The following is a 27,912-nucleotide window of genomic DNA, read 5'->3' as shown; positions in this document are numbered from 1 at the left end:
GGAATTTTCTTCATGTTTTCTGCTGCTTCAGACTGCTGTTGGCTATCCTATCATATCTTGATTTGTCTGCAATAAAATAAGATTAAAATGAAAAATAAAAACATTGCCCACAACAATTCCATATCTGAAAGAAAGTTGTTGGTTCTTGAGAAGTGAAAACAAGGTTTCTAGATTGTACTTTTTATTTTGAACACATGACTATCTATTGTGGCTTTTAAATTAAATTGATATCAGCTATGATATAAAGCACTTTGGATGGGGATATTGAATTTAATTCCATTTATTGTTGGTCATCGTGATACATTCAAATAATTGCATTTAATGAAGCTCTTGTATTAAAAAATGTGTAAAAAGATGACGTTAACCAAGATGAAACACATTTTGTCAAACCCAGCATGCTAGCTGTGCAGAGCTTGATTATAGTGTATCATCTCATTGCTAAAGACTTGCTCTTTATCAATAAATAAAATTACAATATATCTCCATTATCATAGCTACAATTTCAATAAATTTTTCATGAATACAGTAGTCAAATGGAATACCGGCTCAAATTTTTAAACATATCTGTACAGGTTTCTTGCATTATTTCAGGATGGAAGGACAGCAATAAAGCTAAAATTGTACCCCATTTTATGAACTTTGACATTTTTTTAAATATATATAAACAAACACACAGATATTTACAAAGAATGCATACAGCATTTCCATTTATTTGAATGTAGAATAAAATGAGCACTCTCAATTAGATACCTTGCTCACGGGCAGAGAACCCCAGACTTTCAAATGCCTACTAAAGTGTCCTAGACCCCTCAGGCATGGCACCTCCACAACTTTAATAATCACCAATTATCAGTTAACATAATTTCTTTTTTAATCTCCTGAATAAGGATCTAATTACCTTTCTCATGGGGCTTTGCTGTAGTTCCAAAGAGCTTTCTGAATGAACGTGACTGAGCCAAGAAATGCCTAGCATGCTCAATCTCTGTAGTCAGCAGTCGAAGATCATCACTCTCAAATGTAGGTAATACCGGATACTGCGAAATTAAAACAAAAAATAGAACAAAACATAACCTTTTCAAGTTATCATTGGATACTGAGCAAACTAAAAATATCACATGAGACGATTAACGACTTACATCCCAATATATACCTTTATTTTTTCCTTTTGTTTTAATACCCTAAGATGACAAAAGGAGACAAGTAAAAAAAAAAGTATGATTCCCAGTAAAAGAGCATAATGTATCTGTGATTTATAAAAACACCAACGCATTTGATAGCCAGATGCTAAACATGCCATACCCTATAGCAGGCAGCATTAGAGGTATGTCTATAAAATTTGACCTGGAAGAAGAAATAAGCTTAAAACACATTAAAACTCAATGACATTAACAAATCACTTGCTTCCTTTTGTGAAAATAAAACTTCATCAGGTGGTTTGAAACTGAAAAAACAAAAATTCTCAGAATGCAACAATGAAAGCTGACAATCACTCACATCAGTGTCCTTGAAATCACTCTCAAGAAGTCGATGAACAGCCAGGTCTCCGTCCATCCCAGCAAATATACGATGATAGCGTCCTCTACACATAGCAGACAGCTGTCGCAGGAAAGTATTAGCAGACCTGTTGAAAAAAATTAAAAATAAAATCTAATGTTTACAAAATTAATTTTAAGTTGTAAAATATGCATGATAACACGGAATAATAAAAAATCTTCCACAGCCGAATTTTGCAACATAGGATAAATGATTGGTGCAAACGAAGAGTCTGGAATATACTGATGTGTCCCCCGGAGTGGATCCAGGGAGTGCTGTTTTTTCAACCCCTCCAAAAAATATGACAAACAAAATAAAGAAGACCTGCTCACACTCCCCCCTCTCTCTCTCTATCTCTCTCTATTCTCTGAAACAGTCCCCAGATCTATGGTGCCATGAATCAGGCAGATTCACCTGTAGGATGAGGGGCCTGTTTCATGAAACTTGTTATAATTGGCTAATAGTAAATTTGTTATAGAATTGTGCATTTGTTATCATAACAAGCCTTTATGAAATGGGACCCTGAACAATACGTCAAAAAAAGACATGTTTTGGTGTTTTTGGTATTTAAAAGGAAAAAAAGACATGTTTATACAAAAGAGAAGAAATTAAAGGTAAGCATGTCTACTAAGACCATCCAAGGGAAACAGAAAAAATGGACACTCACTCATCATTGCAGTTGAAGGAGATGGTATGAACTTTGACCCCTCGCACCGTGTTGACCTGGGCAATCTCTCTGAAGACCTTGGAAGTGCTACTGTCCGGTTTACCATCTGTGAGCAGATAGATGGCATCCACGTCCTTCTCTCTGAATGCCTCCTACAATAAATAAAGAGACAGATTGAATGAGACTAAAAAGGAGGAGGGAGGCATGATAGCTCAGTGGGTAAAGCCGAGGCTTAGGATTCCAGTAAGTTGGGTTTGATTCCCACCAAGTGCCCTAGTGCCCATAAATTCAACAGAGTTATACAATGACCTTATTCAAAATGGACTTCAGAGTACAGACCCAAATATTCAATTAAGCTTGAAATGATCAGCCTTTGGTGGGATGGGGGTGTTAAGCGAAAGAGAGACAGATAACGCTAAACTGAGAGCTGTGAGGGTGCAATTTGGTGGTGGTGGGGATCCCACTAAACTCACCGAGAGCCTCTGTTTCCTACAAGTACAAATGTTGACACCCATCTTATTGCTTTTGAGATTATTGACTTTCGATAGGGAATAATTTTATCATTTAATCTTTAATCTACAATGGAACAATCCTTATTCATGGGAAAGGAGAGGAACTTCGGAAAAAAAAACTAATTCACAAAACTCACACTGAGAGCTTCTAAGGTGCATGTATTTCCTGCCGGTACAAAGGATGAAACCCATCTCACTGCATCATTGCAGTTTGTATCAGTAGGTTCAACGATCTGAGGCCTCCATGGCTCTATGTCAGCAGAGAAGCGGATGATGTTGAAGCTGAAAATACAATAAAACATCTTGATTATCAAAATGTTGGGTAAGTAGCTTCGAGAAAGTGAAGATAGGATTGAGAAGCTACGTGAAGGCATAAATTAATACATGTAGATTCTTGAACTGAAGAATACTGTCTGTCATTAAACCATTACTCAAAAACTATGACTTTGAGAAAAGGGATACTTGGTCATTTTTTTATATCAAGCAAACCTTATGAGATATGGTCAAGTTTTGTGTTTTATAGGCAACAGGAAATTGGATTGAGTTGAAGCTCTATGATAATATTCAGAATATGTAGGTGTTAATGGTCATTTTTATACAAAAATATTGTGGGAAATTCCATGAAATAACCAACACTTCTCTATGTCCAATTCCCATTTTTCTCCAGTTTACCTAATACATGTACCTTATGAACTAATCAAGCCATAATTCATGTGTATTACTAATATAAATATGAATAACTAAAGAACATAAAGACAAATCATCCCAGGAATGTTCCACATTCATGAAATCATGGGGGTAGACCAGTTACCTACTCCAATTTGTCGACCCTCAATATATCCTTGATTGCTACACATGAAATGCTACACAGATGAGATGAGATGTACTGACCTGATATTCTCTCTCTTGAACTGATCCCAAATCAGCGAGACTAAATCTTTCTTCAGGTCTTCCATGTGGGTTACCATTGAACCAGACGTATCCACTAGAACAACCACCTAGATATATCATGACAAAAACAAAAAATAAAGTTCTATTTACTCAAGCTTGCGACTTCATTTATCAAACTACAATGTACCAGCGAGCTCTGCATAACATGATATAATTTTTTACACTTTTCCAATCTAAATGCTGAGCAGCTAGCAAGAAGGCAGAAGGTCCCATTTTCACATGTCTTTGGTATAACTCAGCTGGATATTGAACCCACAACATCCTGTTCATGAGGCAGCACCCCATTACACACCCCCATGCCTGCTCAGGAAGATAGATAGTAATTACATTAAAACAATCTCCATAGAACCATATACACTCTACATTACTATGACTTTTCTTTTCAAAATAAATAAATTTCATTTATTTTTGTAATTTGATAAAAAATATTTGCATGATTTCAAATATCCTTTCATTGGTATATTCTTTAGTGTGCAATAGTTCTTGACAATGACTATGTAATAACAAGAATTGATTTTTCAAAAATTAGCAAATTATGTTATAATGCTTAGGTATATTTCTTCATTCAACTTTCCAAGACTGCTTTAAATTGTACAGTATACAAATAATGCATGCAGCCGAGTGCATTAGTGGAAATGCAGAGGACACGAGGTTTCTTTAGATAAGTGCCGCACTGTGCGCAAGCCGCTTGCGGCGAGTGCCCAGTGTGCACTACTGAATAAACCAAGCTTTCTCTGCATTTACTTTTACGCACGACAGAGCAAGTGCATTATTTGTTTTATAAAATAGCAACACGGAAACAAATTTTTAAAAAAGTTACAGTGCAGTCCAACAAAACTGCACTGTAGAAGTTCTACAGCACTGGTTTGCTCGAGCATGCAATATCAATTTTCGTTGCGCACCTTTTGCACTGCCGTGCAGTGCACCAAAAAAGTTGGATGTCATTTGACGCGTATTGGCCAATTGCGATGCTTGAAATAATACACCTATTTCACAGTTAGCATTATACATTGCATATATCATTTCACAGATTTCTAGGATTCTTTCAGAATCTTACCCTTTTCTCCACAACAGTACCAAATGTTCTCCTGCTGGAACCCAGGAGCCATTGGAGCCTTCTCAGATACCTCCTGAGCACCGACTCCACCTGCTCCTCGTACTCCAGGAGCTCATGAGCCTGGAGTTGGAGATGCTTAACTTTCCCCTGGAGAAAAAAAAGGCACAGGATAAAGATCGAATTAAAATACCTAACAGAAATCAAGATGATCTCCATGAAATTGTTAATAACATCTATTTACAGAATCCTCTTGACATATTATCATTTGGTCTGGTTTGGTAGACTTATAATTGGTTATTGTTAACTATGGGACAAGATACAACATTGCTTCACAATAGCTCAAAGACAACTTTTTTGTGTTTCAAATAAAAAATGTAATATACTGTATATGCAATAAACATCTTCACTTTTATTTAAAGGGGTAGAGGTATATGGTCCTACTACTTTTTTGGAGGGGGTGAATAGATTGTGATAATAAGTTATTGTTTTAAACCTGAGACAGTTTTGATAACTAAATATTACTGTAAGTGTAAAGCAACAACTCATTTCAAAGTTGATGCTCATGAATGTGTATATGTAAGTTTAATCATTAATTTGTGTGATTAATATGTGTAATTTATTTTGGTCTTACACTTCCTCCGTAGAAATAAAGTAAAATCAAAGGCAAATAATTATTTGTTTATTGAATATACAAAAAATATTCACCATCAATTTAAATTCCGAGACAAATAAAAAACTAACCTTAATATTAACACTTGGAAATATGGTGCAATACCTGCAAATAAAAGCAAAACACAAAATCATTTTAAAAAATTGTATTTTGGAAATTGCATATTCACATATTAAAGTCCTGATAGTATTCCCTTCATAAAATCAATTTGTTTATAGCCAGTTGGTATTGAGATTTTTTCAAAAACAATAAAATTGATTGGATTTGAACAGCAATTATATAAAAAAATATCTGAATAAACTTGACTGGATTTGAACTACAATAAACTTTAGAAATATCTCGATAATAAATGATAGACTAGATTTGAATTAATGTCAATAATAACTGAATTTGAACTACAATGAATTTAAGAAATATCTTTAAGAAACATTAAAGAGATTAAGATATCTATATTCCTTATGGAAGGGACAAATTCTAAATTCCTTCCGAATTAACATACTATGCTATTATAAATACAGATTAAAGCACACATTAACTATGTTCTGTTCATTTCAAAAAGTAAAATATAAAATTTAAAAAAATATTTATGCTTTCCAAACCTACTTTGCAGATACAGTTTTGTTGAGTGTGTTGATGTGACGCTTTGCATGGGCACAGTCTGGACCAGAGACTAGCTTGGTCAGGTCCAACCGTAACTTGCCAAGGCCATATTTCTTCAACCACTGTTAGAGATACAAGATCAAATACAAATCATTGCAATTAACTGTTCAAAAAATATAGAAAGGATTTTATTTGCTGGATGAATATATGATCAGACACATTATTTTATACCCCCTTCTTTAAGCAAAATATATCTATTCATTATGTTCCATCAAAATGAGGAAATTTATGGAATTAATATTATGTGATAAAAGAGGGATCTGCTGCATATGACATCAAAAAAAATTTTAAATGGAAAAAAAAATCATAACTCTATTATTTTTCAATAGGTTTTAATCAAATCTTCACCAGCATCAGTCTCTGCTATTATTACAACCAACTTATTGTTAGGGAGCACTTTTACTTTAATAAGTTCTAACCATACATACCAGGTTTGATGTCATAATGTCTTCCCTGTCTGGTATAGAAGGATGAGGAACCACCTTCTTCCCTCCTTTCTTTCCTTCGGGATACTGCTTGTACACAGAACCTACAAACCAAGATCAAGCAAATAAAGTCAGTACAGGCAAAATATTATTATTTTTTTATTTTCGGGGGCCTTACATTTCACAGCCTGCCTAAATCTGCGACATTGTAGCTTTAAAATGGGAATTTCTCACAGGCTTTTAATTTCCAAGGCTCTTTTGAGCATTTCAGGGACAAAATCCCCCTGAGCTCCCGTGTTTTTCTTTTTTACTGAGTCGGGTTACTTAATCATAAAAATGTATACAGTCCAACCTGTCATTGAAGCCACCTACCTATAGTGAAATAATGTCTTCAGTGGCCACTGATATTGTCTCCCATTTGAAAGTAATATATCTTACAGAACCTGTCTATAAAGGCCACTTATCTCCACTGGCCACCTTTTACGTTTCCCTTGGGTGGCCTTAGTGCACAACTCTCACTATATTTAGAAGAACTTATCGTGTCTGTGGGGAAAAAGACCTTGGCAAAACAATTTCGCTTACCCCATCGGTGCAGAAACGCCCTTACGCAATGTACTTAGGCATGCTGCTAAGGGTTTTTTTTACGTGCATGCAACGCGCGAGAGTAGGGCTTTAAGGGTGCTCTTGCACAAACAAGATGATCTATAAACAAGAAGTACCATAGCACAAAAATATATGTATATAAGTATATAAACAATCTGTCATTCATAGAAAACTAGAGAAAACCTAATCAGCAGATTTTCTTACAGAAAAAAAATTGAAGGTTTGAAAGGAGTTCTGAATGCAACAACATTTAAGTTATTTTATTGAAAGAGGGGCAGAGTTGTCAAATCAATTTCTTTCATTATTTTAACTGTCCTTATTCATCATTATCTTTCTTTTCTGTCCTTATTCATCATTATCTTTCTTTCTTTTCTGTCCTTATTCATCATTATCCTTCTTTCTTTTCTGTCCTTATTCATTTCTTTCTTATATTCTCCTCTCTGCTCTCTCTCGTTCTCTTTCCTTTTTTCATATATTTTCTTTCTTTTTATATATACATATTTTTTTCTTTTCCATTTATCGTTTCTTGTCAGCTTCACTCATGTTGCCTGCTCTCATTTCATTTTATTTACATCCAAACAATTGATATATTATGAAGATGTATACTAGGATGCATACTAAGAAGAGTAAACTGAGTTAATACTGTAAACACTCACCAACTTCATTTTTGTTTTCTGTATAGAAGGGTTGTTTCTTGGCGCTGGTAGGACGTTTCTTCTTTTCTTTCTCGTTGTTATTCTTGGCCAGATGGTTAGCTCTGTGTGGGTTGACAACTGGTTCAGGAGCTGTTAACATTGGTCGAAAGTATATAAAATGATGGCAAATCTTAAATCTATTAAAGTTTGGTGATGAAAACTGGTGTTGGTTTTGCTATCAAAGCAACAAACTTCACAAAGCCATACATGAAATAAGAATGATGTTGAAGTTGATTCCTAAAACGATTATTTATTTAAAGCAATAATAAATTATGTTGAAGTATATATCATATGATCTTTTCCCCCCTTTGACCTTAACACTCCAAATCTAATCAGACCATCAACACTCCTATAAGGACAAAGAAAATGAGACACAGGGAAGAAAAGATGGACCACTCAAACACATAATACCATTTAAAAAAAAACCTAAGGTAGGCAGAAGCATGAACCGAAAATCCAAACAATTTCGTCTAAATTGCACATAGGGACCAAAATAATAAATTATATGCGTAATGAAAACAAGACAGGAGGGAGGATGAAGAAACCAAAATAAAAATTCCTTCAGCAACACCTATGGTGTGCAAAGACATAAACTCATATTACTTACGGGTAGGCACTAATGATTTCTTAGATGCACTAGATGGTCTCCATGCTGTTGTTCTTCTTTCCTCTCTTTCTTTATTGTCTTGAATTTGCTGTACAAAAAAAAATCAATTACAAATAAATTGCAAAAACAGCTACAAGTGATACAGACTTGAATATTATTTCAGCAAATGTTACATTGAGTACTTCATGTACACAGTTCAGGATCTGATACATCAAAATCAATTTACTCATAACATCAAGCAATTAAAAAAAATCAAAATAACCAGACTCAAAGACTAGACTTTTAATATTAGGCTTTGTAAGTGCAGGAAAACATAATATAAATCATATAAGTACCAACTAAATGAATAAAGCTACAGATGAAACAAAACAATACAGATTGTTAAAGTTACCAGACTTCCAGTTAAAGACTGATTCTGAAAGAGATCTTAAATTTCAAAGTGGCACTCGACCCAATGGTTTTGGAAGATCAAATGAGCTGTAAAAAAGTATAATGACTTCTTAGTACGTACATATGTACTTTGTAAACAAGATGATTTAAAGGCCACCGCACACCTTACGACCCGACTGGTCGGCAACTGGCTTGCGACTGAGTGAGGGGAGATGAATCGCAAGGCAGTCATAAGCCTCGACACCGCACACCTTGCGATCCGATCTGCAACTCACGCATGCGCTTTTTGCTTTTTGGCATGCACCGCATCTGAGAAATTGCGTTTACTACTGCGTATGCGCGTTGTTTATCATAATACGCGTTATGCAACTCTGCTGTCTGATTGGCTGGAGGTTGGATTGAGCTTTCGATTCAGTCATAAGGATTTGACATGTCAAATCCTTCCGATTTTCCTTGTGACTTGTCTCTGACCAGTCTGCGACTCTCAAGCTGACAAGAGCTGTGACGTCACATCTCCCCTCACCCAGTCACAAGCCAGTCGGCGACTGGTCGGGTCGTAAGGTGTGCGGTGGCCTTAAAGTTTGTGGTCTACACAAGTTCTTTGTTCAGGGAGGTACTGAGCAAAGGTGAAAGAGGTAATAGGAAAAGATAACAAAAGAGAGAAGGTGGGTTGGAACACTAAAGAATCTTCTATGGATTATTCAATTGTCCAGAAATTGTCAAATTCATTTTATTTATTTTTTATTTATATCATTCTCTTTCAATTGAATCATTGTGAAGGATGTCAATGAGAATCAGATATTGGGGGGGGGAAAAGGGTAGTCAACAAACATGAATAAAGCAAACAATGGTAAAAAAGCAGCAGCGGCGGCAGCAGCAGCAAAAGCAAGAGTAGCAGCAACAGCGGTATGAGCAGTAGTAGTCATATTAGTAGTAATAGTAGCACTCTTTACCAATCTAGCCAAGCTAAGTCCAGTGTGTTTAGGAGCTGTTAGAGCTTTCTTTGCAGAGGAAGGTCTCATAGGAAGCATTTTGGTCTCTTCTGTTGTCTTGTTATCCTGAGGAAAAACATGTTTATGGTGTTATAGATATTTATTTTCAGCAAATAATAATTTTTCTTTTAAAGTACTCCAACATGACCACATGATTATAGAGCTGTAGATTTTCATTTTACAAGACTAACAAAATCAATGACACTGCAATAATCAAATCAAATAAAATTAAAAATATCATAAGAAATAATATTAAAAAATAAAGAATGAAATTAAACTAAACGTAAATTGAAAATCAAATACATGTCTATGTCTGATTCAAATTCTCTAAATATAAACAGTATACAATGTAAAGTAAAGTGTCCCTGACAATATCATGATACTTACATATTTTGGTGATCTCCTTTTTACAGATTCCACCAACATTGCACACTGTTCAAATAGAATATTTACAATAAAAGTATGAAAGTGATAAAGAAATGAAAATCAAAGGTATTCTTGAGCTTATTTATACAATCAAATTCATTTCAAAATTTATTGCAATTGTATTGTTATATGAACTTAATAAAAATGCTTTAAACTGACTATACTAGGTTCACATCACAATTATTTGTCGAAATACTGAATCAAAGGGATTATCATTGATAACGATGAAAATTAATATCCATTTTTTATAATTCTTTTACTGATCATATATCAACAATCTTGCAGCATTGTGTACCCTCTTTGAGATGATTTTCTATAACTAAATATTTCAATCACTATGCAATATATACACACTTGAAAAGAAAGTAAACACTAACTTTTTGGGAATAATTGACTGCTTTATCCATTTCACACAGAATCAACTTGATATCGTCACTCTCGATGATCCCCGTCTCTCGGAACCAATGGAACCGCCCACCGGTCACATGGCCCAGCGTCCTCAGGCACTCGGCCGTCTGCGTGATGTTGGCGTAGCGACCGGGGATGGTGCCTTCGGCGTTGTCGTAGTCATCGATGTTGAAGAGGACAGAGTGAACCTTGGTGGATTGGCCGGCTGAAGCTTCTTCCATGAAAGAACAGATGACATCGGAGGCTTGGTCTGGGATACCGCTGGTGAAGAGGTAGAGACCTCCAACAACTAAGAGGAATAGATATATGGAAAATTTTAATTTTTGCCGAATGAGGCATATCAAAAGAATATTATCATACGTTTTCATGGGGAAGTGGACACCATTCTCATATAAATTACCAGAGTAGAACAAGATTTACGAACAGCAGACGTTATGTAACGCCACTGGATATTGCCTTATGGACACATCATTATCTCATCTGATCCAACTGTTGCCAGAGGCTAAGGAGGCTTGGCCAGATGATTCTTGATGGTACACCAGAGTTTGCTTATCCCCAAAGATATATCTGTTACAGGTATTTCCAATGCTTTCTACAAAGTCGAGGGTCAGCAAGTAATGATCCACTCCCCATTACAGCTGATGCCCACCCCACTATGGCTGGCCTTAAAGGGGAATCCAACCCAAATAAAAACTTGTTTTTATAAGGAAAAGAAAAATCAGACAAGTTGATAGGTGAAAGTTTGAACAATATTGGACAAACAACAAGAAAGTTATGAATTTTTAAAAGTTGTAAATATTGGTAATCACTATACCCATGGAGACTTCAAATTGGCCACATATTGGATATCATAGTGATGTAAGGCAAGGACTACTCTTCCATGTACTCCAATACATATTATGGCTAAAATGTCATTTTTCCCAAAAGTTTTATTTCAAATTATATTTTTCTTTCATGAGGACATAAAACAATATATTACCTGGGTTATATTTAGATTACTGCCCCAGGGGAATGGGTACTTAGGAGAAAACCACAAATCCCTGATAATAAAGTACATGGCCTATGGGAAAGTTGTCCTTGCCCCTTGTCATAATTTACTTACTCAGTTGCCAATTTGAAATCTACATCGTCCTAGAGATCTCAATTTTAAAACAGCCATAACTTTCTTATTGCTTGTCCGATTTCTTTCAAACTTTCACCATTTTGTTAAATCTATTTTTCTCCTTCCCAACACAACATTTTATGGCCAAGGCTGGGTTCCCCTTTAATTCATGAATAATGGATTGGATTGGTTATCCCGGCAGGTATTTCATAAGGCTGTTTGATACTTACGAGCGACTTTACAATCGACTGGTAACCCTTTCTTAGGAACTAAATCTGCACCCATGTAAATCTGATGTGTATAACATACCACAAAAAAGGATCATCAGTCGCTCATAAAGTCACTCATAACTTCTGAACAGATTTGTGAAACACCCGCCTAGAAGGGTTAAAGAACATACCGGACTGTCGTTTTCTGTCCTCATCGTTCTCCAGCGCCATTCTCAGAGCCGCTAGGAAGTTTCTGCTTCCATTACATTCTAAGCCCAGTACCCACCTGAAACAGAAAAATGTATAACAGTTATCACAAGATTTATGTAGTGATCCATACCACAAAGGAAAAGAGTATACAGTGCATTCCACAAAAAAGGAAAACAGGGATTCCCTGTTTTTTTTTCTAATATAGTAAAATAATTATGGCCTGGCATTGACATCATCATAGATTGCACTTTCTTTCCATTTGATACCTAAAAAAGATATGAACAGAATAGACGAGAAAAAAAGTGTTTGAAATTTCTGATTCTATTTTAATAAATGGATAGAAGAGTCCTTGTGTAGCGCTTCTGAATCTCTCTCACTGCATCTTAGCATTCTTTGGCAAGGTGTCAATCCACGCTTTGCCACTCTCCACCCAGGTGCTTGATGGTAACCTGGTAGGATGTGAAATACTATGTGGTATGTCTAGCAATTGAGTTTGAAAACTCTTGTTGGAATGCTCACCAGAGAGTGGGGAAAGTGCATACATTGTGTGCGGGCAAGCCTAAATCCGATGACCTGGGTTATAATATATCTGTAAAGCGCTTTAAAAATAGAATCGTCGTTCCGATGAATCAAGAGTTACAGAAGAGCGGATTATCATTACTATTTATTCATTGCCATTGATGATATCAGTATGATCATGATGATAATTGTGAAAATGCACATTTTGACAGCAATGGAAAAAAAAATGCATCACAAAAATATAACATGGTCATACAAGGTTTTCTGTAAACTGTGATGCCACAAAGTTGCTTTGAATTAATAAATAATAAAATAGTCAATACTTGAACGTACTTCCATGCATTCTGTAGGTTCGCTATTGTAGGTTCTTGCATACATGGTCTCCATGCACGAGCTGTGCTCCCAAACCTGGATGAAGAAAAAATAATATTATCAGGAGTTATTTCAATGGTGAGTTTTATTCTGTAATTGAAATCAGTTTCAGCTTGAATAGTTTGTCTATTCATAATTCTTCAATTCATAGAAACCATTCTCACAAAAATAATAGAATTTTAATCTTTGTCACCCTGCCCAACCTGAGCAAAATATCTTGGAAGAATCTGCATGAAGAATTTGCATAATACATGGCAAATAAAGTATTTTATTGACCAATTTGGAAAGTACAACATCATTTACCGACTTCAGGGTCTTAATAACATCACAAATTCTTTCATAAAAATTATTTTGTTTTATTTACATTACACAAAAACTAATAATTCTGTGGAGCATTACAGTATTGTTAGAAAAAGTTAGATATTTAATCCCCCTAACAATGAAATCTGTCATTTGAATCAATGTAGGTGTTTCATAATGTTGTGATGTTATCTTCAATAGATAAAATATAACAAGTGGAATGCCTCTGGCCGTCTCACCTGCATCACGCGATTCAACATAGCAGCAGTGCTGACTTTGAAAACTACTATAACGCGCACAAGATGTTCAGTGATACGTGGTTACTCTTATTTCCACATTTTATGAACTAGACCAATACACTTTACAGAGATAGGATGGTAATTCAACAAATATCCCCAATGTGGCCAAAGTTTATTGACCTCACATGACCTTTGACCTTGATCATGTGACCTGAAACTTGCAGGGGATATTCAGTGATACTTGATTACTCTTATGTCCAAGTTTCAAAAGTCAGATCAATAAACTTGCGAAGTTATGATGGTAATTCAAAAGATACTCCCATTATGGCCAAAGTTCATTGACCTTTGACATTGGTCATGTGACCTGAAACGCGCACAGGATGTTCAGTGATACTTGATTACTCTTATGTCCAAGTTTTATGAACTAGACCAACATACTTTTAAAGTTATGATGGTAATTCAACAAATACCCCCCAATTCGGCCAAAGTTCATTGACCCTAAATGACCTTTGACCTTGATCATGTGACTTGAAACTTGCACAGGATGTTCAGTGATACTTGATTACTATTATGTCCAAGTTTAATGAATCAGATCCAAAAACTTTTAAAGTTTTGATTGTAATTCCACAGATACCCCCAATCGGCCACAGTTCATTGACCCTACATGACCTTTGACCTTGGTCATGTGACGTGAAACTCATGCAGGATGTTTGGTGATACTTGATTAACCTTATGTCCAAGTTTAATGAACTAGGTCCATATATTTTCCAAGTTATGATGACTTTTCAAAAACTTAACCTCAGGTTAAGATTTTGATGTTGATTCCCCCAACATGGTCTAAGTTCATTGACCCTAAATGACCTTTGACCTTGGTCATGTGACATGAAACTCTAAAAGGATGTTCAGTAATACTTGATTAACCTTATGGCAAAGTTTCATGAACTAGTTTCATATACTTTCTAAGTTATGAGGTCATTTCCAAAACTTAACCTCAGGTTAAGATTTGATGTTGACGCCGCCGCCGCCACCGCTGCCGTCGGAAAAGCGGCGCCTATAGTCTCACTCTGCTATGCAGGTGAGACAAAAACCAATCAATTAATTTTTTTTTAAATAATAAAAAGCAAGATTAAAATATGGAAATATTGATATTCAGATTTGTAATCCACGAGGCAGAACCTTCTGATTTGGAAAAATCTGCCAGACTGTGCATGAATCAGATGGAAAATGCAGTGTTAAGGGGAGAATATTTCGTATGAAGGGCCAGGTTGTGAAATCTAAAGCTTTCCATTGATTATTCTTATCAAAGCCGGATGTTGAAATTGAAGTCGACTCTTACCCGATGATGTTAAAAGCTTCTTTGTTTGCGAGCTGTTGCTCTAAGAGTAACCTTACTGAATGCTGGATGTGGACTAGGTAGTTTACATTGGAGAGAGACAGATCTATCAAGATGACAACCCTGGAAAGAAAAAGAATTATATAACAATGTCACATGGAAAAATGCTATGATGTTCTCAATATGAAGGAATAAATGAACATACAGACCTGGGTGGTGTATCACAAACATTTAAGTATGACTTAGAGCAGCACTTAAATGCCAATGTATACATTATGTGCAAAGCACAATCTTATTTATCAATACACAGTAGTGCGCGTCCTCTTTGTACATCTGACCAATGCGGTCATGACTTTTATAGCACATGCAACTATGCATTTAAGTGCAACTCTAAGTCATACTTAAATCTTTGTGAAACAAACTCCTGATCCTGAAAGTTTTTCCCCATGTCTGCTAACACTCCTATATCTTCTCTGTTTTCTATTCTCTCCCTTTTTCTCTCATACATTCATCCTCTACCATTCGCCTCCCTAACCTATCCCTCCTCCACCCTCCTATTACTTCTTAATCTCCTATCTCCCTAACGGAATGTCTTAACAGTGCCCAATAGCTTGCCATCGCGAATTGAGATTACAGTACACATACCTATGGTACACTGAAGGCTTCTTATTAAACATACCGGTACCCTGATTGTAAAAACGATTTTTTTTTAAGTCTTTAACTCATTATTATTGATTGATTGCATTTAATCTTTTTTAATTCCAAAATTCAACAAAAGTTAAAATGTAAAGCAAAACACAAACATATAATATAGAGAAATGAAAAAATGGAACCCATTAGAAAGCAAAGCTTGTTAGTATGGGTTCCCTGCAATAAATAGTTAATTACACTATATCTTTGATCAATGAAATTCAAATCGTTTGTACAATGAAAAAAATCATTATCATTGTTATCTATGTATTTCACTATTCCAAGAATGGCCAAAAGTGCTTACAACAAAGGAAAATGTTGCAAACAGTAAAAATGTTGCAAAAAGGAAAATTTTACTTGTACAAAAAAGAAACCTTACTGTAAATGTAATACACCATCCTTCACCCCCCCCCCAAAAAAAAAAAAACAGGTAATTCTCACTTTTTCTCTATGATGGTTCCAAAGAGTCTCCTGCTATCTTTGGAGAGCCAGTCTATTCTCCTCTCATAGAGTTTGACCATAGCACCAAGCTGCTTCTGGTAATCATACAGGAGAGTGGGGTCCACATGGACGTTCTTGATGCTACCGTCATGCCATTCAAACTGAGTCATCGCTTTCTGAAGATGAAAATTAACCAAAATAACACATTTTATTTGTTAACAATGGCAAGACTTCTACTTTGACTACATTGCAACATGTCCTCCAGTATTCAAACTACTTTAAGGTATCCATTTGAAAATGACATGAAAATTTGAAATGAAATTATCTTCTACACAGTCACTCCATTTTCTATTCACTTATTTTTCCATTCAAAACTCAAGTAAAATAAATAGGCCTACATACAAAATTTACAAAAAGAAATCAGGACACCAAGAAAAGTAGAGCTTATGGGGATGGAGCCCTGTACAAAAATTCAAAAAACTGACAAAATTTTAATTAATAAAGGGGAAATGTAATCAAAAGAAAACATACCTCATCCATACCAAACACACAATCACACCGACACACACCCCATGTATAAAATAAAGCAAAATATTGCAAAATTGTACTGCCGTCCTCATTACCACAGATTTGGAGAATAAAAAGTCCATTCTTTGAATTGGCTCACAGGATGATGTTAATGAAACAAATGAACATCATAATCATACTCTGGGAAGCATTATTTAACAAACTGCTCAATTCAATAACTGCAAAAGCAAATTTGCTGCTTGCATAGTTTGTTCATATCTTTGTCATTTATTTGTTCATAATAAATTTTTTTTTTTCTTTTAATAGTATAGAACTCTGGGTCATTTGAAATGTTCGAATTGTACTGAACGTATACCAAATCCACTCATGTATTTGTTACTGTTCTGTTAATTTGTACCCTATAGCCTGTGTCACCCTGCCTGAGGAACTTATACTTTTATTTGTAAACCTCGGTCCTGGGTTATATATGTCCTTCTTTATCTATGGATGTTGAATGGTTTTACAATAAAGATGAATTAATAATTCATCAACTGACCCCGAGAAAATTTCTATCAAATTTTAATAAATAGGATATCTAATTATTTAAATCAAATAAATACATATTGCAATAAAGATAAAAGTTTATATACTCACTTCATGTGTTTGAGAGCGTACAGATTTCCTGATTATTGGGATGAATTCCTCAATAGGTGCAAAGGCGTTTGGAGCCAGTACCTGATATAGTGTCAGCTTCTTTGCTGTAATGAAATAAGACACAAAAATAATGTTCTATGCGTAAACACAGAAATTGAACATTGATTATGAGTTCTCTCTCTCTCTCCATAATAACAATGACACATAGGGATTTGGCCAAGAAAGGGCTAGGTCCCCTTCCATTAAAGTCAAACCTCATCTGTTCATTCATTTGACTACTGAAGAAAGACGTCTTGACACTCTCCATTTCCAATCCAATCTGAGCTTTGACTGCCAATTTATGTTTATATATCTAGATTGAGTTCGGGGGGGGGGGGCATTTCATGGAAGTTGTAATTATCCGATAGTTACCACTGCAATAGCCATAAACCTGTACTTATTCAGTCAAAGGCAGGGAAAGTGGTGAGATCTGACAACTTGTCCAATAACAAATGTCTGGGTGACTAGTCATGCATAAAACCGCGCATAAAGTACATACAGCTTTAAGACATACCAATAAGGAAGTATATGTATAAATGGTAGGGTCTCACATTTCATTAGATACAACTATGATCAGTGTCACAATATGTCGGTGAAAATCACTAACAAATGTTGCAAGCTACTGAAATATTGGCATCTGATTGGCCGAGAGCAAATTTGTTGGAGAAAATCACTTCGTGAGATGCTCCCCAGGAGGAAGGAGGGATCTTACCTTTGAGTCCATTCTGTAGAAGCCAGTCATGAGATGCCTTAGGAATGAATGAAGCGGGTTCATCGATGGTGAGAGGGCCAGCATGGTTAGGAGGTCTGGGTAAGAATCGAGACTGGGGTAACTTCTGAACCTCAAGGGATATCTGCAATAAAGGGAAATCAAAATAATGATGATTCCATCTGTTTAATACAGACTTGGTAAATTTACCTAGGCTTTATAAAGGGACGATCAGTTTCCAGTTTCCAAAAATTAAAATTAATTTTGTGACACCTGCAATTATACATATATCGTGCAATATCAATTTAAAAAATGCAATTTCCTCAAAAATCTAAAAGTGATTTTATTTGTCGAGAGGATATATCACCAGACACATCATTTTATACCCTCTTCTGTAAGAAAATTATTTTTATCCATCATTTCTTCCATGAGCGCCCAGCTGAGACGGATACCGGCGCTTTACAAGAACTCATCATCATCGCATCATCATCTTTAAAAATGTGAAATTTGTGATAATATTAAAACATATATGGGAGAGCTACTTGCACAGGACGTCAAAAATTAAAACTAAAAACATTTTAACTCGCTTATTCTTTTTTGGACTTTGATCAAATCTACACCAATATCTTTTTCTATTTTTTTCTGCTTTTATCAAAACAAACTTATCATCTGGTGAACTTACCCTTTGCAATCATATCTGTTCATGTTTAGTACAAAGTTGCCAATCTAAACCAGAACATATCAGTACTTAAAAGCTGAAAATCAGTATTTTGGTAAGGAAATCAGTATTTTCAAAGAAATACCATAGTACAACACACAAAACTGAAACTTTAGAAATCAGTAATTTGCATGAAACCATCAGTAGTAGTCTCATTTTTCAATACATGTACTAATTACTAAATGTTAGTACTACTTGGCACCTCTGTCAGTACATTTAATTGTTACGTCTTTATTACTGAAAATAAATGAACCGAAATTGAACAACTAGCTCACCTCATTGAGTATGCTTACTAACGCATCTCCCATCATGCCTTGCCTCATCTCAGCGATCTTGTTGATGACGTCTTGAGCCCTCTTGATCTCCCTTAGTAGTAACGTGATATCGGTGCCTGTATAGATTTGTTCCTGGGTTGATTAAGTGAAGAATCAATTCAAATACAAGGTGCTGGTAATTTGCAACAAGCCAATAGAGATTTATAAAATGATGTGGTATCCTGCAATCCATGGGTAATTGTATCTACAGGACTAGTGGAAAAAGATCACTTGGGTGATTTTTTAAGGTTAACATCTATGTTCTGCTCTACAACTCCACTCGCCCACTTAAGCCAGCCATCTCTTAACTCTCCAACTACTCAAGCCTCCCACGCTCATCTCAGAAAAGAATAGCCTACCTTCCAACCTTCCAATTTCTCCCCTCTCCATTCCACTTCTACCTCAATCTATTTTTTCTTAGTCCTCACCACAAGGTGTATCGTAAACTTCTTCCAGGAGTAAAACATTACTTGTTCTCTTTATCTAATATTGATGCTATAAGAAAGAATTTTTACACAGAAAGTTCATTATCTAATTCATTTGTAGATCATATTCTTTCAATTCAAGTAAATATTTATTTTCTTCCCATTGATATTCTTTGTCATAAAAAGTCATACAAATCTTGCTGAATTGGTAGCAAGTTACCATAATTACTTGAATGTATTGAATATTCATATCAAAAGTAATAGTGAAAGAATTGCATTTTTACTGAAAAAGCTTACCTCAGCACCAGAGGAATACACATGATAACGTCCATCCGATGCTTCTGCTAACTTTCTCAGAGATAACTGAATTGTATAAAATTTGATTAAGAAAAAGTCATGCTTATAACACACAAATATTCACTAACTGTATAAAAGAATTAAACACTAGGGAAAAAATCAATTTTGACAAAGTTAGAAATTAAAGAGATATTTTTAGTTTTAATCCATCAAAATTGCCTGAATGGGTTAATGAAAAAAAATTGAAATATTTAGAATGGTTTTGACACACTTTATTTATGACGATCCTTAATTTGACAAGTTTGCTATAAACAGTGGAAGTTTTCATGGATAATAATTGATAAATTGTATACAACTTTCCTTTCTTCTTTATATTCTCTAAAGATACAACCTGTTTCCTTATCTCAATAAATTCAATATCATTGATATACCTGACAAAACATGTATTGAGTCACATTATACAACTGGAGGCATTAATTTTGATATACTGAAATCGTTATCTACACTACATCCAACTTCAATAGATGTTTAATAACAATATTACTTACATTTGTGAGATGGTTATTGCAGTCAAATGCTATACAATGCAAGGGTATTCTCCCTCCACAGATCGTCTGAGATACATAGTCCACCAGGACATCAGAACTTTGGTCCGCACTAAGAATAGACGAAACAAAAAGGAGGAAATTAATCACGGGAAGATATATTACAAAAAATTTTACTATATTCAACAAAATTTGCTTATTTTTGCGGTAGGTTATTTCTTTGGTCAAGAATTATTGCATCTTCTCAATCCATCTACATCTATTTATCAATCCACTATCATTCTACTGCACAAAGTATATATCATGATTTTGCTTCTTTCAAAGAATAAATCCATTGATCTATCCAACGTCGACTTTCTCATATGGTAGCTTTCACACAGAAATTTTTTTAAACATTACTACTTATCATAACATTTCACTTTTATATAGCGCTCAATTACATCCGAACGTCTCTATAGTGTTTCTTGCTAAGCAGTTATTAGTTGAATCAACCTGAAAAACAAACAAACCCTTCTAACTCTAGATCTTACCAGCTTCCCAAGACCACTACAATGGAGTCTATATCTCTTGTTTTGAAGATTTTCTTCAGTGCAGCCATCAGGTTGCATCCTCCGCTGCCTCGGATACGGTTGACCCACGCCCTGGCTTCATCCAACCTATTAATAAAAAGAATCAATTCCTCAATCATCAATTGAACATTTAGAACAAGGCCAATGATGCACTGACTTTAATGGGGTTAATTACGTATTCATGTTATCATATCTTTTGTGACATCAAAGAATAATGTCATACACAATTCTATAAGATAAATATTTTCAATCATCATGAATCTTTGAGAAAAAATCAGAAAATGGGAAATTATTGAATTTATATTGCATGACATGTGGGGTGACTGCTCATATATGACATCATAGATTTCAAATCATTATATATTCAGAACTTTCTTATTATTAGATTGATTATCATCAAATCTTCACCATTATATTTCTTGATTTATTCTGCATTTATTAAGACACCTTTATCATCAGAGTAAACATCCCCTTTAAGCCCTGTTAGTCTTACCAATATTGCAATCATCAACTTACATTCTGATGTTGACAAATCTTGGTCTATCCCAGAGCGAGTCTACTTCGGTTCCAAATGATATAAAATGAAGCATCTCTCTGTCATGAAGCTGTTCATCAATCAACTCCTACAACAAAATGGATAATAAAAGTTTTATGTTAAATATAATAACAAAAATTGGCATTTATATAGCGCTTTATCAATCTACGACTGTTCAAAGCGCTTCACAATTATTATTACCCGGTCACTGGATTCATAACATTCCAAGCAGCCTGTTAGGCGCAAACTTGCTAAACCAACCACAATGATGGTTGTTTCCTACCGGTACCCAATTAGCACCTGGGTGAGAGTGGCAAAGTGTGGATTGACGCCTTGCCAAAGGGCGCTAGGCCATGGTGGGATTCGAACACACGACCCTCTGATTACAAGGCGAGAGTCAGAACCGCTACACCACGGCGCTTCCACTATAATAATATAGGGTATTTAGATTGTGCACACATTCACTTTGTTAGGTGCTCAATTCAATCTTATATTACTCCGGCAAGGCTATGGGCTACTGATTTCAGTGCTCACAGCTTTTTGAGGGATTTATTTCCTGCCAGTACCCATTTATCTCACCTCGTGTTGGTATCCAATGCAGAGACATCAATATATAATATGCAAAAATTTAAATGACTGAGCCTTATCAGCCCCAACCCCCCCCCACACACACACAAAAATGCATCTGAAGGCTTTCTAGCACACTGATCTTTCATCAATCATTAAAGAGTATTACAACCCATTCACTTTCTCATTTATATTCTCAATCATATTCAAAGAATCTTGAATTGCTTGCTTACTGTGAGTGCCTGTCTGAAGATTGATATTCTTCCAAAGCCTGTGTTTGCATCAGAGCTGTCTACAAGTATGGCTATTCTTCGTCCTTTAACCATGCCAAATGTCTGAAAACATGATAATAAAGAATATACAACATAATGATACCTATAATGATAATAAAAAAATTAAAGATAATAATGATGGCAATAAAATCAATAATAATGTGAACTATGAAGTGTCAAGTGCACACTCTATAGTGTTTTCGGCACAAATTAAGTGGTGACTTAAATACTGAACACAGAGGAGATAATGATGTTTTCAGGAATGGAAGGTTATTCCACAATGTATGAAAAACATGAGCAAAGAATTTATAATAAGTAGACTAATAAGACTTGTAATTAGTAATCAATATAAAAAATAAAAGAAGCTGAAATTGGAAGACTTACCTTTCTGCTGCCTTTCAATAACCATTTAATCCTATTGTGGTACATCTCAATGGTTCTACAATGAAACATTTAATAGCAACTGGGTCATTAAGTATTCATAGAATTTTTTTAAAATACCAAAAAAATGAGTAGTTATCAGCCATACTACTGATATCACCCCATTATTGCCAAATTGGACACTCAGGAAAAATATCTACAGTCCACACTACAAGTACGCTCATTCTAAAAAAATATATATATATATATATATATATATATATATATATATATATATATATATATATATATATATTTATATATATATGATTAATAAGGGAGTCTAATTGGCCTTTAACCTACATGTACTTTATACAGAGCAATGTTGGGGAGTATAATTCTGCCTACTGTTCCTCTCATGCCAAAAAAATTAAATGCAAAAATCTTGATTTAGAATACCCCTTTGGTAAAACAAATCCTGTGCCAGCATAGAGCTGTAAAAACTTAATCTATAATTCCCAACTGGAAAATTGTGATGAATGCCGGGTGTTGGGCTGTAATGTTCAATTCAAGTAATAAATGCATGAATTGGCAAAGGTTCAGTCTATGTATTGCATAATCTGTAAAAGTGCTCCAAACACAAAAACAGGGGGTGGGGGTAACAAAGCAGGCAAAAAAATATTTCATTTTCCAGGGCTACTTCTCATGACACACTGCATAAACCTAAAACATTGGATACGCTTCAACATTTCAGTGAATGGGAATATTCTAGAGCTCTTTTGAGCATTTCAGGAGCAATATCACCCTAGACCCTGTGCATCTTTTTCCTTGTAACAATTAATTCCCCACTCCAAATGCAATTGAAATTTGAAGATGTGCGCATTATGGATCAAGATTCATAATAATAAACAAAGGTTGTTGAAAATTCAATCTTTTGTGTAAATTGGCATCACTTAATCAATGATACTTACTCATAAAGTTTGTATTCAAACTCATTCACTACACTGGCTTCAAACTGAAGGTGTCTTGCTGGACCACTTTGGTTCATACCACTGGGTCTAGAGGGAGGGTAACAAAATATTTTTAAATAGCAAATTACAACAAATGTGTGTTGAAAATAGTTTAAGAATTTGTGAATTTCTTACATGAATAAACATGTGAATATCAAGTTTGTAGACAATCTGGGAGGAGTCCATGCGGGATAAGAACAAACACAAGGTTGAAAAAGGTGGGTGCAGACCAAGTGAAAATTTTTCAATGTTTCAGCAACAAAAACCTATACCTCAATTAGGGCTTCACACTATTGCAAACTTTGGTATTTAATTATTGCAGGCTGTGATACCACATACGACCATATACCATTTCAAATGAGTAATTGCCAAGAAACAAATCACATACCATTTGTGTAAGCTAAGATTACCAAATAATACTAATATGGAGATAAGGAGGAAAAGATATCAGTTATGAACGACGATTTTTATAACCCTTTACCTTGAAACCTGGTAAGTTTGATTGCGACATTCGGGAGAACGTTAGTGTTTTACAGCCTTTCAATGCAGATCTCTAGTCTGAATCATATTAGCACCTGAATTGTTAACAATATCTTCACAGCCAATGTGTCAAGTACCCAATATCTGTCACAATATTTTGATATCATCATATCAAGAGGCTCTAATCTCAATATAATTACTTCAATTGTTCTGTAGGTTAAGAAGACAACAGTATACTTTAAAGACTGGGAAGTCCAAAGTGAATATAAATTTAATGCAAATATACAAGTGTGATTTTAAAATGTCATTCTATGTATGCTGAAACTGCAAGCATTAAGAAATGCAAAACACTTCACTTACTTGACAACTTGTCCCTTTGTTAATAGGTTCTTGAGAGTCAGTTTGAAATGTTCTACAGAATGGTTTGCCAACCAGTCTTCTGATGTCTGACCTTCGTTAAACATGGCAGACATGTCCCGTGCACGCTGTCAAAGAAATCATGTGTTGAATAAATAGAATCATCATCAATAATAAGTGACACATGCGCATGAGAAGTCTATCATTGCGACAGTCAGATCTCTCATCAAAAAGAAAACATATCAGACATCTCAGATGTGTTTTCTGAAATTATGATTTTCATTTTAAACAAACCAACAACAAAAAGGTGAAAAATTTATTATCATTTCTCACAAAACATATAGACTTTATATTTTGTAAAACAAAATAACTTCATATCATCCCTGGATTAGATATGGAAATATAAAAGAAAGATACATGATTTATATATAATATTTGAAATCAATCAAACTATATCCACATAAATAACCAAACACTTGAAATTAGAAATTAATTAAATCTCTCACATTTATGCATTTGAGAATATAAAAATATATGACATGAATAAAAGTCAATTATAAATGGAAAAAATTATGAGACTAATATCTTTGTACTTGAACAAAAATTTCAGGAGATGGGACAGAGTTCTTACAGACTATTATACTAAATGTATGTCTTTTAACACTCTTTTCATGGACATTGGAGGCAACAGCACCCCCCCCCCCCACTCCATGTAAGCTATTTACAGAGGGTTAGGGGTAAATCAACTGGCAGGATCATGTTTGCAGATTAGTCTGAAATCATTGACTTACAAGCTGATCATGTGTCTGGTTGATATGAGTAACCATAAGATCCGGTGTTGGTACCGCCCTCTTTGTTGACGGCTTGACCCAGGGAGGTCTCATCTCCAGTGCCTTGCTACGCCCTTTCTTTCGCGTGCCTCCTCTAGCGCTCAGCTGAGGTTGCGTCATGAACGTCCTTCTTTGTGAACTGAAGGGGAAACAGTGTAATAACTATAGGCCCACCATGTTCATTACGCAACACAATAAGTGCATTTTATCTCCATCTTTTCACTAAGATTTTGTAAAAATCAATTGTGTATGTTACCGAGTGTTAAATGTGTCTGCTGACCTCAGCAAGAACTGTTTGCATATTGTAATTATCAAATTTGATTGTCATGCTTTAAACTGTGTAGTGTTTTATCCATGATTTAGTATTGCCCACTACTACTGAATTACGAGAGCACTAAATGTGACCGGCCACTAAAAAAACAAAAATAAATGTATCCTACTGAGCTTAAAAAAGCATGTTCTTTAACAATGTATAAATTGACAAAATTGATCAACAATAACCCGAGTACTTGATTTAATGAAGAAGGAACTAAGGAAGAGCTTTGACAGAAATGAGAAAACACTGTTTGAAGTTCAGATTCACTCAAGCATAAGATGTGCACATCATGCAATCTCAATGAGACTTCCAAGCAGTCCAGCAAAACTTGTGTGAAACTCTTGTATTTTGCTTTCTAATAAACTTTAAACCTAAAAATTCTCACAGAATGAAGAAGAAATACTCTTTCAGATAAGCTAATCTTTTCATATTTGCTCTTTGAAGATCATAGTACTATTTTGGCTATTTACAGAGAACCTTCCCTGGCAACTTATTTTTGGTTCGGGGGGGGAGTAATTTTTTTTCTATAAGTTCAAGTTTTATTAATTCTTCACTGGTATTATTCAGTAAGAAATAGGCCTACAAATAGACCATAGTAAGGACATGAACAAGCATCAGTCAAGAAAGCTTTACTCTTAAACTGTTAACTCAAGAATGCTTACCCGGGATTCTTTCCTTTTCGGCCTACATCTTCTCCTTCATCTTCTCCTTCACTATCATTTACATTGAATATTTCATCTGCAGATCGGCCTACATCAAAGGTGTTTGTTGAGCCAGGCCTTGAGTTGAAAAGATATTAAAAAACATGTTTAGATTTATGTTGATAATATAGTGTTTAAAACAAAATCACAATGCACAGGTAGAAAATATATTCTATAATGCTCAAATTTGCAAGTGAATCCTACTAGTTAGTACATGTATATAGAATCCTACCTGCTAGTATATTACAGATCAATGAAAAGCATCAATTATGATATAAAAGGCTTTAATGTAATAGAGCAGCACAAAGGTCAAAGCTTTACCATAATGCACAATCAACACTTTTCTTTGCTTGTTAATTCAGGCATTAAAAGATTAATTTAAATGAAAGACAATTCTGACATCAACTGCACTAAAACTAAAGCACTGGATCAGAGTGAGAATTCTAACTTAATTGCACTGATGGCTGGGGTGGTAACAGCACAGATAAGGGTTCGAATCCTGCTCTTCTTGGTCATTTTTTTCCACGTCTAATATTAAATTTGGAAAGACATTCCTTATGTCCCCTCCACTAATTAAAAAAATGCTTCTCCAGAACCTCCTCTCATTCTCTTTTTCTTCTTTTTTCTTGGATTCGAACCTCTCGCTGCAGAACGAGGCATCTCCAGTCTGTCGCCTTACTCATTGAGCTAGCAGAAATTGTTGAAAGCCATGGGTTTCATAACAGTTATCGTGAATGTGTATGTGTGTGTATTTTGAGTTTTTGACAGATGTGTATCAATCAGGTTTGATTATTTACGTCACCATCCGAAAGACGTGATCAGGGCTCGAACCTCTGCATCAATTTATAACTTCCCCACAGCTTGGATTACAGGCGCACGCCACAACGCCCAGTCGTGGCGTTATTACAACTAGTCTACTCTCCAAGATTATTGGGTATTTATTTTTCTGACTAAATAAACCAATGCTATTATTGGGAATTACACATCGGCCTAGGCCCACTCAACATTTTGATGGAATAAAGCCATATTTTGGTATGTATCCAACTTTTCCTTCCTAAATCTCTTAGAAATATGTTAGATAACTCTTGATAAGCCTTCTCCATATTTTTTTTCAATTTTAATTAAAAAAAAAAAAAATTGGTAGACATTGCCTCAATGTCTGCAAATTGCAATTGCATTTGCAAATTAAATTAGTAGGGCCTACAGTCATGAGTCATGACACTGACAGTCAAGACAATGTCAAATATATTACAGGATTTGGACAATTTGAAAAAAAAATCTGGTCTGAATGTTTACTTGGCCTGTTAGATTTAATGGAATGTGTGCATAATAAACATATTGGCAAAACATACACCTCAATCAAGAGAGTCAAATTCCTCAATGACAAGACGGTACTGATTTGTACTCCTAATACCTAACTCAAATAGTTGCATGTGGGACTGAGGTCAGGAATAGGCTGTCAAGGGCGAACATCTTCATGAAATTTGATCTCAAGATAATACAAATCAAACAGATGCATCAAAATACTTCTTCACAACTCGGTAACAAATTCTTACCTATCTTCTTCCTCTTCCCCTAGAAGCAAATCCATATTTTTCGGCAAAATCAGTTTCTAAACGAGTGGTATTTCTTTCGCGACGTCCCACGTAAAAAGTTGTTGCTTTGAGGTTGCTAACGTAACTGATAACTGCGCATG

At 35.0% G+C, this 27,912-nt stretch overlaps 1 protein-coding gene across 1 annotated transcript; it reads right to left on the bottom strand.

The window, feature by feature from the left end:
* Positions 1–27,912, bottom strand: LOC121422667 (von Willebrand factor A domain-containing protein 3A-like). Its single transcript, XM_041617829.1, has 33 exons — positions 27,773–27,912; positions 26,178–26,294; positions 25,161–25,338; positions 24,373–24,497; positions 23,494–23,580; positions 22,547–22,601; positions 22,124–22,225; positions 21,305–21,411; positions 20,750–20,875; positions 20,223–20,331; positions 19,675–19,740; positions 18,914–19,045; positions 17,924–18,065; positions 17,173–17,276; positions 16,012–16,187; positions 14,884–15,003; positions 12,970–13,044; positions 12,099–12,193; positions 10,566–10,885; positions 10,150–10,194; positions 9,724–9,828; positions 8,381–8,468; positions 7,735–7,863; positions 6,479–6,579; positions 5,994–6,112; positions 5,462–5,495; positions 4,721–4,867; positions 3,604–3,710; positions 2,850–2,994; positions 2,201–2,352; positions 1,495–1,621; positions 899–1,034; positions 1–66 (listed from the first exon to the last, which is right to left on the bottom strand). The coding sequence occupies exons 1-33, from the start codon at positions 27,805–27,807 to the stop codon at positions 11–13; spliced, it is 3,762 nt and encodes a 1,253-aa protein (XP_041473763.1). The 5' UTR covers positions 27,808–27,912; the 3' UTR covers positions 1–10.

This window comes from Lytechinus variegatus, chromosome 10 (assembly GCF_018143015.1).
Source record: "Lytechinus variegatus isolate NC3 chromosome 10, Lvar_3.0, whole genome shotgun sequence".
Taxonomy (NCBI): Eukaryota; Metazoa; Echinodermata; class Echinoidea; order Temnopleuroida; family Toxopneustidae; genus Lytechinus; species Lytechinus variegatus.
Note: the sequence above shows the minus strand (reverse complement) of the source record. Positions and strands in the feature narration are given on the sequence as shown.